Raw genomic sequence first — 14,893 nt, 5'->3', positions numbered from 1 at the left:
AGTCACTAAACTCTTGAGCTAGTTCTTTGGGCGATATGTGAGATGGTAGCACAACTTCCTTTTTGTTTCCAAGAAGATGGTTTGCGACTTGGAATAGGTTCTTTTGATCACGTGATTGAAGTTCATTTATATAATATGTCTCTCGAGCCTGTTTCAATAACTTGTTAACTATTTCACATTGATTTCTGTAGATTTCATGGTCGATTGTTAGTTTTGACTCTCGCCATTTTCTTTCAAGCTTATGTTTGGTATGTTTTTCCTCATGTAACTGATCCGTGTACCATGCACAGGTTGGTCTTAACACTATATTTCTTGTTCGCAAAGGAGCATGTTTGTCAATAAGTGACTTCAGTACAGAGTTATATTTGTCCACAGCTTCATCTACGTTTAGTGAGCTTATGTCTGAGGTACACAATTCAGAAGATTTTATGTCGTTTTTGAAGGACTCAATGTCGATTTTCCGGTATTTTCTGTATGAGACTGTTTTACGAATAGGTGCAGGTTTGGATGTTTTGATGGTCATTAACACTGCAAAATGATCACGTGAATTTTTTTCTTTTGAAGTAGTGAAACCGGGATCACTTACATTTAGATCTGATATAAAATGTTCATTGTTTCTTGTGATTACAACATCTAATGTATGTCACCTACATGAGTTGGTTCATGAACATGCTGAATAAAACCAAATGTGTCTAGAATACTGAGAAATTTAACGGAATCTCGATCACTTGGGTCATCAAGATGAAAATTCAGATCACCAAGAATTGTTATGTGTTTGTTAATTGTCACATATCTGGATAGGAAAGCAGACCATTCCTCATTAAGAAACGAGGCTGTGCTAAGACCGTTGTCTTTTGATGGTGGTGGACGATATACTACTAACAAGCGTGTTGAAAAGTCACGAACACTGATGCCACAGTCCATGTATTCGAATTGTTTGAATTCGTTTGCGTTACTAGATGATAGTACTTTAATTTGAATTGCAGACTTATAAACAATTGCAACACCTCCACCCTTCTTTCCCATCCGAGGCACGTGTTTTATATTATATCCATCTGGCAATAGTTCGTTAACACAGACTTTATCTACTTTTGTTCCGAGCCACGTTTCTGTAATTGCTACAAGATCAAAGTCATTAGACAGTATGTAGTCACAGATTGCGAGGGTCTTGTTTTTGACCGATCGACAGTTAATTGAACATACCGTAAGTTTTTTCTGTCCTTGAACTACGGATAGTGAATTTAGTTTTATTCGTGTTAAAGTTCTATCAGAGTTATGTGTTTCTGAACTCACTGTTTTAGGTTCGACCCCTTGATTTTGTCTTTTCAATTTAATAGTTTCTATTACGTGTGGCAATGCTTTCAAATTATTTAAGTTTATCCCTTGATTGGTATCCCATGGTCTAGTGTATTGCTTTTTTCCACCCCTAGAAGATCTATATTGAAAAAGCTTGTAATCCTTTAAAGTTTGAATGGTCTTATTGTCCAGTCCATTATGCCCCCTAGGTATAGTTGCTAGTTTCAGTAATTGTTCTCTATTGTATCGAATAAAGCACATTGTTATATCATTGATATATATTCAACTTTTAATCCTGAGAATGTGTTAACTCCTTGCATGTATATTTATAATATATTTGTCTTCTCACTATATATCCAGTTGTTTCAGAATAAAATCCAGCAAAGAATAGATAAATCCAATTTAAAACCACACAGAGTTTATTCCAATATATTAATAAAACACTATGCCAAAAATCAGTATTCTAGAGTTAGTAGTTAAAGCGCAATAATTTAAATTTGAAGAGCACAAATTTTTTCAGCCTGACACTTTGGCGCACATAACGGTTCATAGTAGTTCTGGTAGTCTAGTAAAATATTTCCTCAAATAACGCCAATGATTGGTTGGCTTGACAAAGAGTTTATGTTTTTGTATGGACCACAAGCCATGACTACCGGGTGACAACGTCTTACGTTATTGTTTGTTCGTCTTTCTGGTGCTTCTTTTTAATTCAATACTCATAACATTCTTCTATATTTGTGTTAAAAGTACAATTTGTTCTTTTCATTTAATAGTCCTTCTACTTTTTACTATAAACTGGAACACAAATATAAGCGTGTTTAATTTCCAGTGAGTTGAGATAGTCAAAATTTAAAACTACGTATAAAAGGGGACACCTATACCAACAACCATTATGTGTGTGTTTGTGCGTTTAAACAAGAAGACAAATGTAATTTTACAGGTCAAATAAATGTAGAACATATACATATTCTTGGATCCTGATTGCGTTACATTTGATGATAACCTTTTTTAAAATATGCGTGAAATAATTGACACTGCAAAAATGCATTTTTTTTTATATCAATTTAGAACTCAATGTTAAGCCAGAATAAAGAAAGGTGATTGCTTTATTTTGCGTTATATTAGATATGATGATCATTTCCTAATCATAGATCTGATGATTGCAAAAGACACTTTAATAGAAACAATTCAACTGATTTATATGTTAGTTTTATTATTGAACATTGACAAGTATTTTAAGATATATCGTGCAGATGGCTGACTGGTTCGTTCAGGACATACGGAAAGTACCAATTTCGATAGTTATATCGGATCATTCCTTCTATCTTTCTATAAGGCAAATAGTTCCGAATATTAACCGCAGACCCTGACAAATTGACGCAGTGGAATTGACCGTTTTCTTAGGGAAAATATCTATAACTACAGTTTGGTGCAAGACAAAGAATTCAGCACACCAAGAGCGATTATTGCCTCAAATCGAAAGAAGTTGAAAATAAATGGCAAGGGAAATCGGCCAAATGCTTCCAACCGCATCCTCCTGTTCCAGACATAAAGTGTCTTGGGAATCAAATCACACAACAACTAATATATAAAAAATGTCGTTTAAAAACATAAAGATGTTTGGCTTACAAGGGGGCTCAGAAATCTAAATGTTACGACATGGAGCTGATGAGCTAAAGGCTGTGTAGGAGTGGAGGTGTGAAGATATGAAGAAGAAAGAGTACCAAGCGTACTCGGAGAGAAATATGAAAACTAGACCTGGAAAAAAAGCAATTCTGATCAACGCACATTCTGGCCAAAACCGTATGGCCACGTACATCCAGAAAACTGTCAGATTGAGATATACAAGGAGCCCAATAGATATGTACAATCCTGAATCTCCCTTCTATTTGGAGATCAACCACAACAGAAAAAGCAACGAATGATTATGGTTTAGGAAGCAATCACTTGGGGAAAGCACATTTAGGTGTAAAACAAAGAAAACAAGTCTGACTTACCTGGACTCAAGACCAATCACACTGCTCGAAAGAATTCATGCACGCGACTTCTTCACCATTGAGTAGCGCTTACCCTTATTTAGCAGCTAGTAGAACATAACAATATTCAGTCGTGGATTAACTATGATATCGCATCAGATAACATGCAAAAGGGAATGTCAGTTAGTCTCTCAAACAAGACCTCAAACATGGCAAATCAATCTAACTATGACTCCACAGTCATCACTTGGTCAATCAACCTATGCTCAGCTTGTAAAGCTACCGCCTGTTTATCCACCCAATCTCAGACCATCTCCTATGTGAACCAAAATTCCAGTGGCAATGATTTTGGAGATGTTTTTCAAAATGCAGCCCAGAACAACTGTCAACTCATTGTACAGTACATATACCGATCCTCACCTCAGAAATGTCGGATGAACCGAGTTATTGACGGCGATAGTGATTCAATAATCACCGGAAACACTCAATTCGATCCTTAAATCCATTTATTGTCTTACAGTATTACAAAACGTGAAAAGTATTAATGATACACATGTTTTTTTTCACGAAATGATGACAGCATGTTTCGTTTCTTTTTCAAAATGTTACATTTTCACTGTAATTAAAGTTTGGAATATCTTATTTTTTAGCTACGTTAAGTCATGCGTTTACTTTATAATCGGCTTCATACAAAGTCTAACGATGAGTAATGTACAAAAGATAAAATTGTAAATAAGTATTCTTGCGCCAAAATTGATAAACGCCAAATTTCACCTTACCAATTTGTCCGTTTAAAAAAAAAATGTTCGTAAATGTTTTAAATTTAATAAATTTTTAAGCAAACCCCGTTTATGATGAAAGGGTTACCGTTAAATATAATTGTTAAATAATTTTATTTATCGATATTTATTTTTTTATTTTTTTCGGAGGGAGGGGGGTGCGCCGGTTGGTCATGCCAAAACCCTTTACCGCCCCCCCCCCCCCGGATCCGCTAGTGATAACATATCCTAATAAAAATATAATTTAATTGTCTGCCCAAGCATTTGTAAAATATTTGCATTATAACTCAGATATATGACGACCGTGATTAAAAAATTGCGCATAGAGAACACGAAAATACACAATTTTTTACTAATATAAGGGGACTGTTTTCTTCGAGAATGACCTCCAAATCCTCCGTATAAAATGTGAAATAAATATCTGTTGGTGTCCTAAAATAGTTGGTTCACTCGGAGCTCATAGTTATATTAGTCAGGATGTCCTATTGCGTTTGAGGTCAGTAGTCAAAGGTCAAGGTCGCGGTTACCTTGGCCAAAATATTTTATTTGCTAAATATATATATATATATACAGTTAAATGCATACCATGGTTTCATTTCCAGGTGTGGATGTATTGTCCGTCCTCGTTTTTTTTACGTCTCTATCCGTATTGAACGAGTTGGTCATAGCAACAGAACCATATCAGTGTTATGGCACTGTTTGTAATGGGTGAGGCTTTTTAAAGAATTTCACTTTTCATTATTGTTGGCTACTTAAGAATGAAACATTGAATTTTAACACTACTAGTACAGTATGTAAAAATGACAGAAATGAAAAGTTTGATTTTTGTCTGGATTTTCACGAAAGAATGACAAACATTTTTTTACATGAACCCTAGACTACGTATGTGAAGGATTTATTTCCATCGAACCAATTCCTTTTACAGGGGTGTGGTGGAAGAGTTCTGCCAAAGGAATTTCCCCTTTTGCCGCCCATGCTCAGATGTAAATAAGGACTGCAAGACGACGCATTTCCCCCAAAATTGCACCAGATATTGTGTTGGTCAGTGCTCTTGTGCTTATTGCATTTAAATCATGCTAAACATATTTGTTTAAACTTCATAACATGTAACAGTTACTACACCAACTACGCGAATCGCGAGTTGTGTATAATCTCAATTTAGGTTGAGTGTAGTAACGGATTTATACCATACTGGGTATGTATATATATATATATAGAGAGAGAGAGAGAGAGAGAGAGAGAGAGAGAGAGAGAGAGAGAGAGAGAGAGAGGGAGGGAGGGAGGGAGGGAGGGAGGGAGAGAGAGAGAGAGGGAGGGAGGGAGGGAGGGAGGGAGGGAGAGAGAGAGAGAGAGAGAGAGAGGGGGGAGAGAGAGAGAATTTTAATATGTAATATTGCTATATATCTTTGTCAAGGCAACCACAATAACCACTTTCAATAACAGTATATAATGTTAATGTATAGACATGAGACAAAATATAATATGTATTTTTAATGCTACAATAAAGTGAAGAGAATTCAAAAGAAGCCAGACAGTTTCCTTTCAATTTACAGATTATCTCGTGAGGCAGGCTTTGGATAAAGTACGTAAGTAATAAAATAAATATTATTTAATACCGGCTGTAAGAACTCCTAATTCTACATGAACATCATAAAGTTTCAAAGGTAACACAATCATAATAAAACGCATTATCCCGTTCAATTGTGTAGTACTGTGTTGGCCGATGTTCTCCTCCATAGTATTACTTGTCGACACAACATTGCCCAACTCACCTAACATATTTGCATTTTTATATTACTTTAGTTGCAATCTTGCTTCTATTTCATGTTGTTACCTTTTTCGAGTAATAGTGACTCTGAAGGCAGAAACCTCTTGCGATTTTACATGTATAGCCTAAGCCCACTCTTTCCCACTTAAACACTCTTTCAGACTTTTGTAAAGACAGCCAAATTTGCCCTACTACTAACGATCCTGGTGTACTTTTAATTTGGCTTTATATTATACTACCTTATTGTCCTATCAATCTCGTTCGCAGTGATCTCCTTTGCGTGTTTATGCAATAGTTTTATCAAAATTCATTAAATAATGTGGGGATTGGTAAAATTTAAAAGTAAAACATTATATTTAATGCAACGGCAATGTAATTTGTATGACGTCACGTGATTTTGGTCAACGTCAAATGACATGCGTGATTGTAGTGATTACTGTACAGCAAGGGAAGTAACCGCTGCATGGTGTTTGTTAGCCTATAAGGGTTGAAATATGGTAATACGTATAAGTAACGAACCAAAACAACTTTGATAAAACTACCTAACTTTAGAAAAAGACTGCCCTCAAATACCGGTGCTTGGGAATGGAACATACGACACGCGCGGACCACATACACATGGGGATGTGGTCGTTGCAAAAAATGAATTAAAATATCATAAATAAGTAATTTGACTTTTAAAGAAACATTTAAACGAAAGTATAGGGTTTATTTTTTGGAAATGTTAAAATATAACAAATATGAGTTAACAAGTAAATGGGTAATTAAAGTGACACTCTTATTCAAAATCAAAACATACACATGTATAACAAGCATAAATTTTGAGCGATTAACCTTTAACTACTTACTAAATAATGCATTTAAGAAGAATATTAATTACTGATTACAAGATTGTAACCGTGTATTTAATAGTTGAAATGTAAAAATATTAATAGTGGTGAGTGCTAAAAGATTTACAGCGATCTACTGTCGTCTCAAAAGGTAGAAATACCGTGTTTTTTAAACTCGGTATCACCTAATAAGAACTATTGTTTTCGATAATCATTCATTCTTTTTGGTAAATTAAATTGCATTTATTGTGGTAAATCTTATTTGGGAGTAAAAGTGCATCTTTAAAAGCCGCCGAAAAAATCATTTTCATCACCAGCAAATCAGAAAAAAATGGTGCAAGTATTCTCTTGACGCGCCTTTTAGATACACTATGTATAAATATACACTACAAATCTGAGAGCACAGATACATCATAGACAAGACAGCAGGGGCGAACCATATACAAAACATTAAAGACATACCATATACAAGACAAATCGACATACCATATACAAAACAACACAAACATACTATACACAAGACAACACAGACACAACATAAACAAGACAAAACAGACATACCTTATACAAGACAACACAGACATACCTTATACAAGACAACACAGACATACCATATACAAGACAACACAGACATACCATATACAAGACAACACAGACATACCATATACAAGACAACACAGACATACCTTATACAAGACAACACAGACATACCATATACAAGACAACACAGACATACCATATACAAGACAACACAGACATACCATCTACAAGACAACACAGACATACCATCTACAAGACAACACAGACATACCATATACAAGACAACACAGACATACCATCTACAAGACAACACAGACATACCATCTACAAGACAACACAGACATACCATATACAAGACAACACAGACATACCATATACAAGACAACACAGACATACCATCTACAAGACAACACAGACATACCATCTACAAGACAACATAGATAATACCTTATACAAGACAACACAGACATACCTTATACAAGACAACACAGACATACCATATACAAGACACCACAGACATACCATCTACAAGACAACACACATACCTTATACAAGACACCACAGACATACCTTATACAAGACAACACAGACATACCTTATACAAGACAACACAGACATACCTCATACAAGACAACACAGACATACCTCATACAAGACAACACAGACATACCATATACAAGACAACACATACATACCTTATACAAGACACCACAGACATACCATATACAAGACACCACAGACATACCATCTACAAGACAACACACATACCTTATACAAGACACCACAGACATACCTTATACAAGACAACACAGACATACCTTATACAAGACAACACAGACATACCTCATACAAGACAACACAGACATACCTCATACAATACAACACAGACATACCATATACAAGACAACACATACATACCTTATACAAGACAACACAGACATACCTTATACAAGACAACACAGACATACCTTATACAAGACAACACAGACATACCATATACAAGACACCACAGACATACCATCTACAAGACAACACAGACATACCTTATACAAGACAACACAGACATACCTTATACAAGACAACACAGACATACCTTATACAAGACAACACAGACATACCTCATACAAGACAACACAGACATACCTCATACAAGACAACACAGACATACCATATACAAGACAACACATACATACCTTATACAAGACAACACAGACATACCTTATACAAGACAACACAGACATACCTTATACAAGACAACACAGACATACCATATACAAGACAACACAGATATACCTTATACAAGACAACACAGATTCACCCTATACAAGACAACACAGACATACCATATACAAGACAACACATACTTACCTTATACAAGACAACACAGACATACCTCATACAAGACAACACAGACATACCTCATACAAGACAACACAGACATACCATATACAAGACAACACATACATACCTTATACAAGACAACACAGATACACCCTATACAAGACAACACAGACATACCATATACAAGACAACACAGACATACCTTATACAAGACAACACAGACATACCTCTTACAAGACAACACAGACATACCTCATACAAGACAACACAGACATACCATATACAAGACAACACATACATACCTTATACAAGACAACACAGACATACCTTATACAAGACAACACAGACATACCTTATACAAGACAACACAGACATACCATATACAAGACAACACATACATACCTTATACAAGACAACACAGACATACCTTATACAAGACAACACAGACATACCTTATACAAGACACCACAGACATACCTTATACAAGACAACACAGACATACCTTATACAAGACAACACAGACATACCATATACAAGACAACACATACATACCATATACAAGACACCACAGACATACCTTATACAAGACAACACAGACATACCTTATACAAGACAACACAGACATACCGTATACAAGACAACACACAAAACAACACAGACATACCATATACAAGACAGCACATATACAACGCTTTCAAGACAGCACATATACAAAATATACAAGACATCTCAGATACACCACTAACATGTTACTAGGTGGTGATAATGGTAAAGAGTATTTCAGCGGTATCGTGCCCTTGCCCTCCGAAGTTAAGGAATGGACAATGGCAAATCGAGCAAGAAAATGCCCTATGGAAGGTGTTCAGGCAACCACGCATGCGGAGTTTGTATGCCATACTGGATTTCAGACGGTTGGGGGTTCATCATGGAAATGTTCTTTTAATGGAACGTGGCTTTCGGATGAAACCGGTACTGACCACACGTTTCCTTTCTGTTCCGAAACAGCGTCTTCTCTTCCGCTCATATGTAAGTCGTGTTCCTCTTTATAAAATAAGCATTTGGTCAGATTTAATCAGCTATTTGAGTAAAGCAACAAAGGTATGCTGATGATACATATGCAAACTTCACAAATTGTAATATATTAATACTTCAAGACTAATTGTAAACTATTTCAAATGTATTAATCATATTTCATTACCATTGGTCCTTTTTACATAATCAATTGTTTCAAGTATTGTGCCTTTGTACTGTTTTATTCGCGTATTATGTGGTATCTTAAATTATTAGTAAAGGAAAAGTACAGAAATGGTCGATATATTACAAACATCCCGTTTATTGTAAAAAGATTAATCCTCCTCGACCACTGCACGGTCTGGGCAGATACTTGCTTACACACCTAAATAAATGTGTTTAAAGACGTCATAAAAGCGTTCTATTGCAATAACCTCTATGTTTATGTTTTAGATGCAGTGGTTATTTTGTCTGCCGTTTGCGTGTGTTTAATTATTAAACAAATTGTGGACTGTGTGCGCGCAAAGTTTCATAAACTATCGTCAAAAGAATGTCCAGATGTTGAATCCCAAATCAAAGAACCACTTCTTGAAAGGGAAAAAGAACAAGTTCTTGAAATACAAGAAGTAGAGGAGAGTGAAACAAGACACCCTGTTTCACAGGATGCAGCCGATCAACCAAAAGGTACAAGTTAGTTATATCCCGCAAACAAATTGGGAAGAGGGGATCAGCAAAGCCAGAGGGTTAGAAGGACGTGCGGATGGTTGTACCCTTAGTTGAAAATAGCTGTAAAAAATGTTGTAACACCTGGTTTACATATGATATAGTTTTATTTATAAAAATATGGGTTTTTTTACCGTAGTTTAAAGAGCAAATCAAATCGGAGGATTGTTCTTGAACTGGGTAATGATTTTAATGTATTTGTTCACATCGTGTGATAAAAGTTTACCACATATATTTTTATTCTTAGGTAACGTAATATGTTTCTCGTTTAGGGTTTCTTTTGCCATGAGTCGTGTTCCTTTGAATAGGATATTATCTAAATATGAGAAACTGGTCTTATACCTGAATTATTCTTATTTCAATAATTACCCGTCAAAGCAATATTTAACAATGAACATTTTCTAGGTATAATAGAGCCTACGGAACGAACTAATACCGCAGTGTACTTTAAGGTATTGGTGGGAATTAAGCTACTATAGTGTCACTCGCCCATGCACATTTCGTTTAAATTACATTTTAATTGAAAGTAAGTTTTGTTGTACCTACTGGATAGTGATGGTAACCATAACTATGTTTATGCTTTCCAGATAGTACTTCACGGAATGAAAACAACGACGAAAACGTTGAGAACACAGAACATATACCGAAAAGAAATGACAGCCCGGCTTCCCAAAGTACGTCTAGCTTTGTGTACTAAAATGAAAACGATTGATTAATGTAGCAAAAACTACTTTAATATAATAGATTAGAGGCTTTTGAAATTTCATTTGTTGTTTTCTTTGTTTTTCTACTACTGGTACTACTACTACTACTACTTCTACTTCTACTACTACTACTACTACTACTACTACTACTACTACTACTACAACTACTAGTAGTAGCAGTAGTAGTAGCAGCAGCAGTACTACTACTACTACTACTACTACTACTACTACTACTACTACCACTGCTGATGCTGATGATAATTTAAAAACTTACTTTCAGGGTCAGTAAACGTTCACATCACATTGGACATCGAAGGAAGAGGTGATAAGGAAGACACAATTGAACCAGACTATACTTCATTAAACGAACCCGACGATACTCTGTCAAACGAACTCGGCGATACTTCGTCAAACGAACCCGACGATACTTTGTCAAAGGAACTAGAAGACAGTTCGTCATATAGACCAGCTGATGTCTGTAGCAAGCCAATTCAAGAGACTGGTGAGGTAGAGACCAAACCTAATAAAGACAAATTAATGCAACTTTCAAACGCAATAGTTGCTGACATTCCTCAACTGTCACCTTCGGCACCCTCGGAATCCATAGTGTTTAGTTAGAGAGCGAATAAAAACAAGCCAGTTAACTATACTAGTTGAGGGCTCAAATTCGAACACTTTTGAATGTTTGTTTTTTTGTGTGAGTCCCTGTTGTAGATAGTTACACTTTTTATGAAACATCTTTGGTAACCGTGTCAACTTCTATTAAAGGATAGGTTCAGAATCATTTCAGATCATGTAGAAATTCTTCAATTTATAGACAGTAAATCACGATTCAATTTGCGAATCGTGTGTCTCAAAATCAGTATTGAATATGCACATTAGAAACCATTTTAAAACATGTATTTCTTAAACTATACGCCATTTTAAAAAATGTATTGCTAAGTTTTAACCAGTGATGTACAAACACATGACTGTTTTTAATTTGAACTGAAATAGAACAAGCAAACATTGGTAATGACCTACAAAAAGTCAACCTCGTGCAAATGTATATAACAACATTATAATAATAACCCTTTCCTAATGTACAAATAAGGCCAAGAGTTTATTTTTATTTTGAGACACAATATTCACAAATGAAAAGCATGATGTCTATTTTTCTATTAAAAATACTTCAAACACTGGTCAATATAGTTGAACTTGCCTCAAAGACGTGCATACGACCCGTTACGTCATTCACCCGCGTGGTACATTCTGATCTTTTAACGAGTTAGAACAATGAATGGGAATAAGTGTACTGTTCGGAGTTGTGCACTCGACCATTAGTCTTATTAGCCATAATGATAAATGTTGATAACCCCATGTTATTTTGGTATCATTATCTGATGGAGCTACAATGTATTTCAATATTAACTATATATGGGGATTAACGCTTAAAGAAATCCAAAACAATTATAGTCAATGGTGGCCGTGTTATCTGTCCCTGAATAACACTCAATTAAGTTTAATAAAATTCTACGTTGCGCAAAAGTAATAACTGGCAAGACCCTACCCCCATCACCAATTGCTGATGAACAACATAAGACAGCGATTTGCTATGGTTGACAAGAGAGGCAAAATTTTACCAACGCCTGGCTCGAACTGTACTTCCTGTAATGTCCGTGTTGGATATACATTTTTTACCAGGTACTTTGTACTGTAGTTTAAATACCGTGTGCGCCTGTTTCTATATTACTTTGTTTGTGCAAAAACTTTTTTGTTTATGTAATTTTGATTGTCTATATAACTTTGCTTGTATACATAACTGTGTTCTTTTTTATACGTTTGTTTGTTCATGTAACGTGGATATAACGGCAATACCTTGAAGAGTACTTGCCTTCTTGTTTTTGATGATTAGTTCCTCATACAAAATACAAGGTTGACTATGGCGCCGTAAACTTTCAGTGCTTTGATTATATGGACATTTTGCATATTCATGTAAACTTTAAAACCGTTTTTTTCTGCTGGCTAGGGATGTTCCAGCGTGTGATGTCTCCTTCTTTTTAAATTTTACTTAGGTAATCATTTCAAAGAAAAGTTTAGCTAATACATGTCTTTTTTATTTTTAATAATGTTTTCTTTGTATGTTCCCTAAATTTTCTAAGGCAGACTGTGTGTGATGATCAATGTTTCAAACAATTAACTGCATCGTATATTTTAAATGTTTTTGCTTTTTGTACTCTGAATTGTATTTCTTCGTCTGCAGATAGAGTTGTGACCCCTAATCATAGAAGTACTTCGGGTTTACCCTACCGTTATTTAGTATGTGTTTATTATTAAGTTTGCTCAAGTGAATGCATAATTTGATAATATTTACCATTAATTGTTTAACTTTATTCTGGATAATTGGGATAAGAGTAAGGATGTGTACGCAATCGGGTTTCAACCCAAAGTAAATTTACATTTTACTGAACGTTTTCAGGCGGTACATAATGATCCTTGATAAACACACCTAGTGTTTTATATAGTATATATGCACTGTTATGTTAGTGGAGTTTTGTGCTGTTGTTACATGTTTCTTGTTTGTGATTTTTTTGTTTATGTGTTCTATGTCTTTGGCGTTAACCTTTTGCCATTAGACAGGGTTAAAATTTTGGCTACTGAGCTTGTTTCTGTAGTTTTTCCTATAAACATTTAGATAACTTTGTTTGTTTTACAAACTTTCAACATAATATATAAAGAATTATGCTCAATTATAAACTTTACGAAGTTGTACAAACTGTTTTACAAACTGTGTTTTCGTATTTGTGACATTTTGTACGATAAGGAAAGAGATCGGATTTTAACCCCAAGCTGTTGGATGGATAGGTTATGCTCTCGTTACTTTGTGACAGATTCCTGACTTTCATAATATTGTTATATGTATGCGACCTGCGTAAGGCCGATTAGTTTAAAAGTGTAATGTACAAGTCCTACCACGCAAAGTTTGACTAAGTGGGCATACATTATTGCGGACAACATGTTGTCAAATACATCATGTTGGGTATGAGTGTTATTAAAATCATTTTCTTTATATAGATATGTTTTATATGTATTTACGAGTACGTTAAAATAATTGCTCATGATTCGTAATGTTTGGATATGATCATTATTGCCATATTAGTAATAGTTTCAGTACAATGAGCACGAAGCGCGAGATTGCTTTCAATCAAGAGAGTTGGATGTAGTCATTGTGGTGTAATGTGTTGCCAATATGTATATATATATGTGTGTGTGTATGTATAGTCTAATGATAAGCCACATGACTAGTTTCTGTTAATTGTAAATGTTTTTTATCCTGTTATTTGCATACAAATCGACCTAATAACAGGGTACCTAATACACGTTGCCTTATTAGGTCATGAGGTCATGTGATTTTTCATAATATTGTTATATTTATGCGACCTGCGTAAGGCCGATTAGTTTAAAAGTGTAATGTACAAGTCCGTCTACGCAAAGTTTGACTAAGTGGGCATATATTAATGCCGACAACATGTTGTTGAATACATCATGTTGGGTATGAGTGTTTCAGTAGTTTGAACTAATTTCTCATGGTGTGAAATGTTTGGCTATGACCCGTGCTACATGTATGACCAATATAAAGTCACCATTGCAGTATTTCAGTACAGCGAGCACGGTGAGCGTGATTACATTCAATCATGAGGATTAGATGTAGTAATTGTTTTGTAATGTATTGCCAATATAAACATTTATGTATATTACAGTCTTTAAATACGACACACAACTAGTTTTTCTTATTTGTAAGAAATATATTTGATCCTTTCATTTGCAAACAAATCGACCTGATGACAGGGTGCCTAATACACGTTGCTTTATAAGGTCAGTAGGGTTTATTTGTCTCAGGTCCGTGGTTCACGTGAATTTTACGACAGATTAGTAAGTTATGTGA

At 35.1% G+C, this 14,893-nt stretch overlaps 1 protein-coding gene across 1 annotated transcript in view; it reads left to right on the top strand.

Moving 5' to 3' along the window:
- LOC128219610 (uncharacterized) overlaps positions 1-14,731 on the top strand; it is a 19,190-nt gene extending 4,459 nt beyond the window's left edge. Inside the window, exons 2-8 of the mRNA XM_052927465.1 lie at positions 4,654-4,759; positions 4,977-5,092; positions 5,605-5,637; positions 9,315-9,556; positions 9,995-10,225; positions 10,852-10,938; positions 11,249-14,731. Of these exons, the coding sequence (XP_052783425.1) occupies positions 9,355-9,556; positions 9,995-10,225; positions 10,852-10,938; positions 11,249-11,586 (858 nt within the window). The 5' untranslated portion in view covers positions 4,654-4,759; positions 4,977-5,092; positions 5,605-5,637; positions 9,315-9,354 and the 3' untranslated portion in view covers positions 11,587-14,731. The remainder of the gene's footprint in view (positions 1-4,653; positions 4,760-4,976; positions 5,093-5,604; positions 5,638-9,314; positions 9,557-9,994; positions 10,226-10,851; positions 10,939-11,248) is intronic.
- Positions 14,732-14,893: the final 162 nt, after the last annotated feature.

This window comes from Mya arenaria, chromosome 15, assembly GCF_026914265.1.
Source record: "Mya arenaria isolate MELC-2E11 chromosome 15, ASM2691426v1".
NCBI classification, from domain to species: Eukaryota; Metazoa; Mollusca; class Bivalvia; order Myida; family Myidae; genus Mya; species Mya arenaria.
The sequence above is the reverse complement of the archived record's forward strand: the minus strand, read 5'-3'. Positions and strand labels throughout refer to the sequence as shown.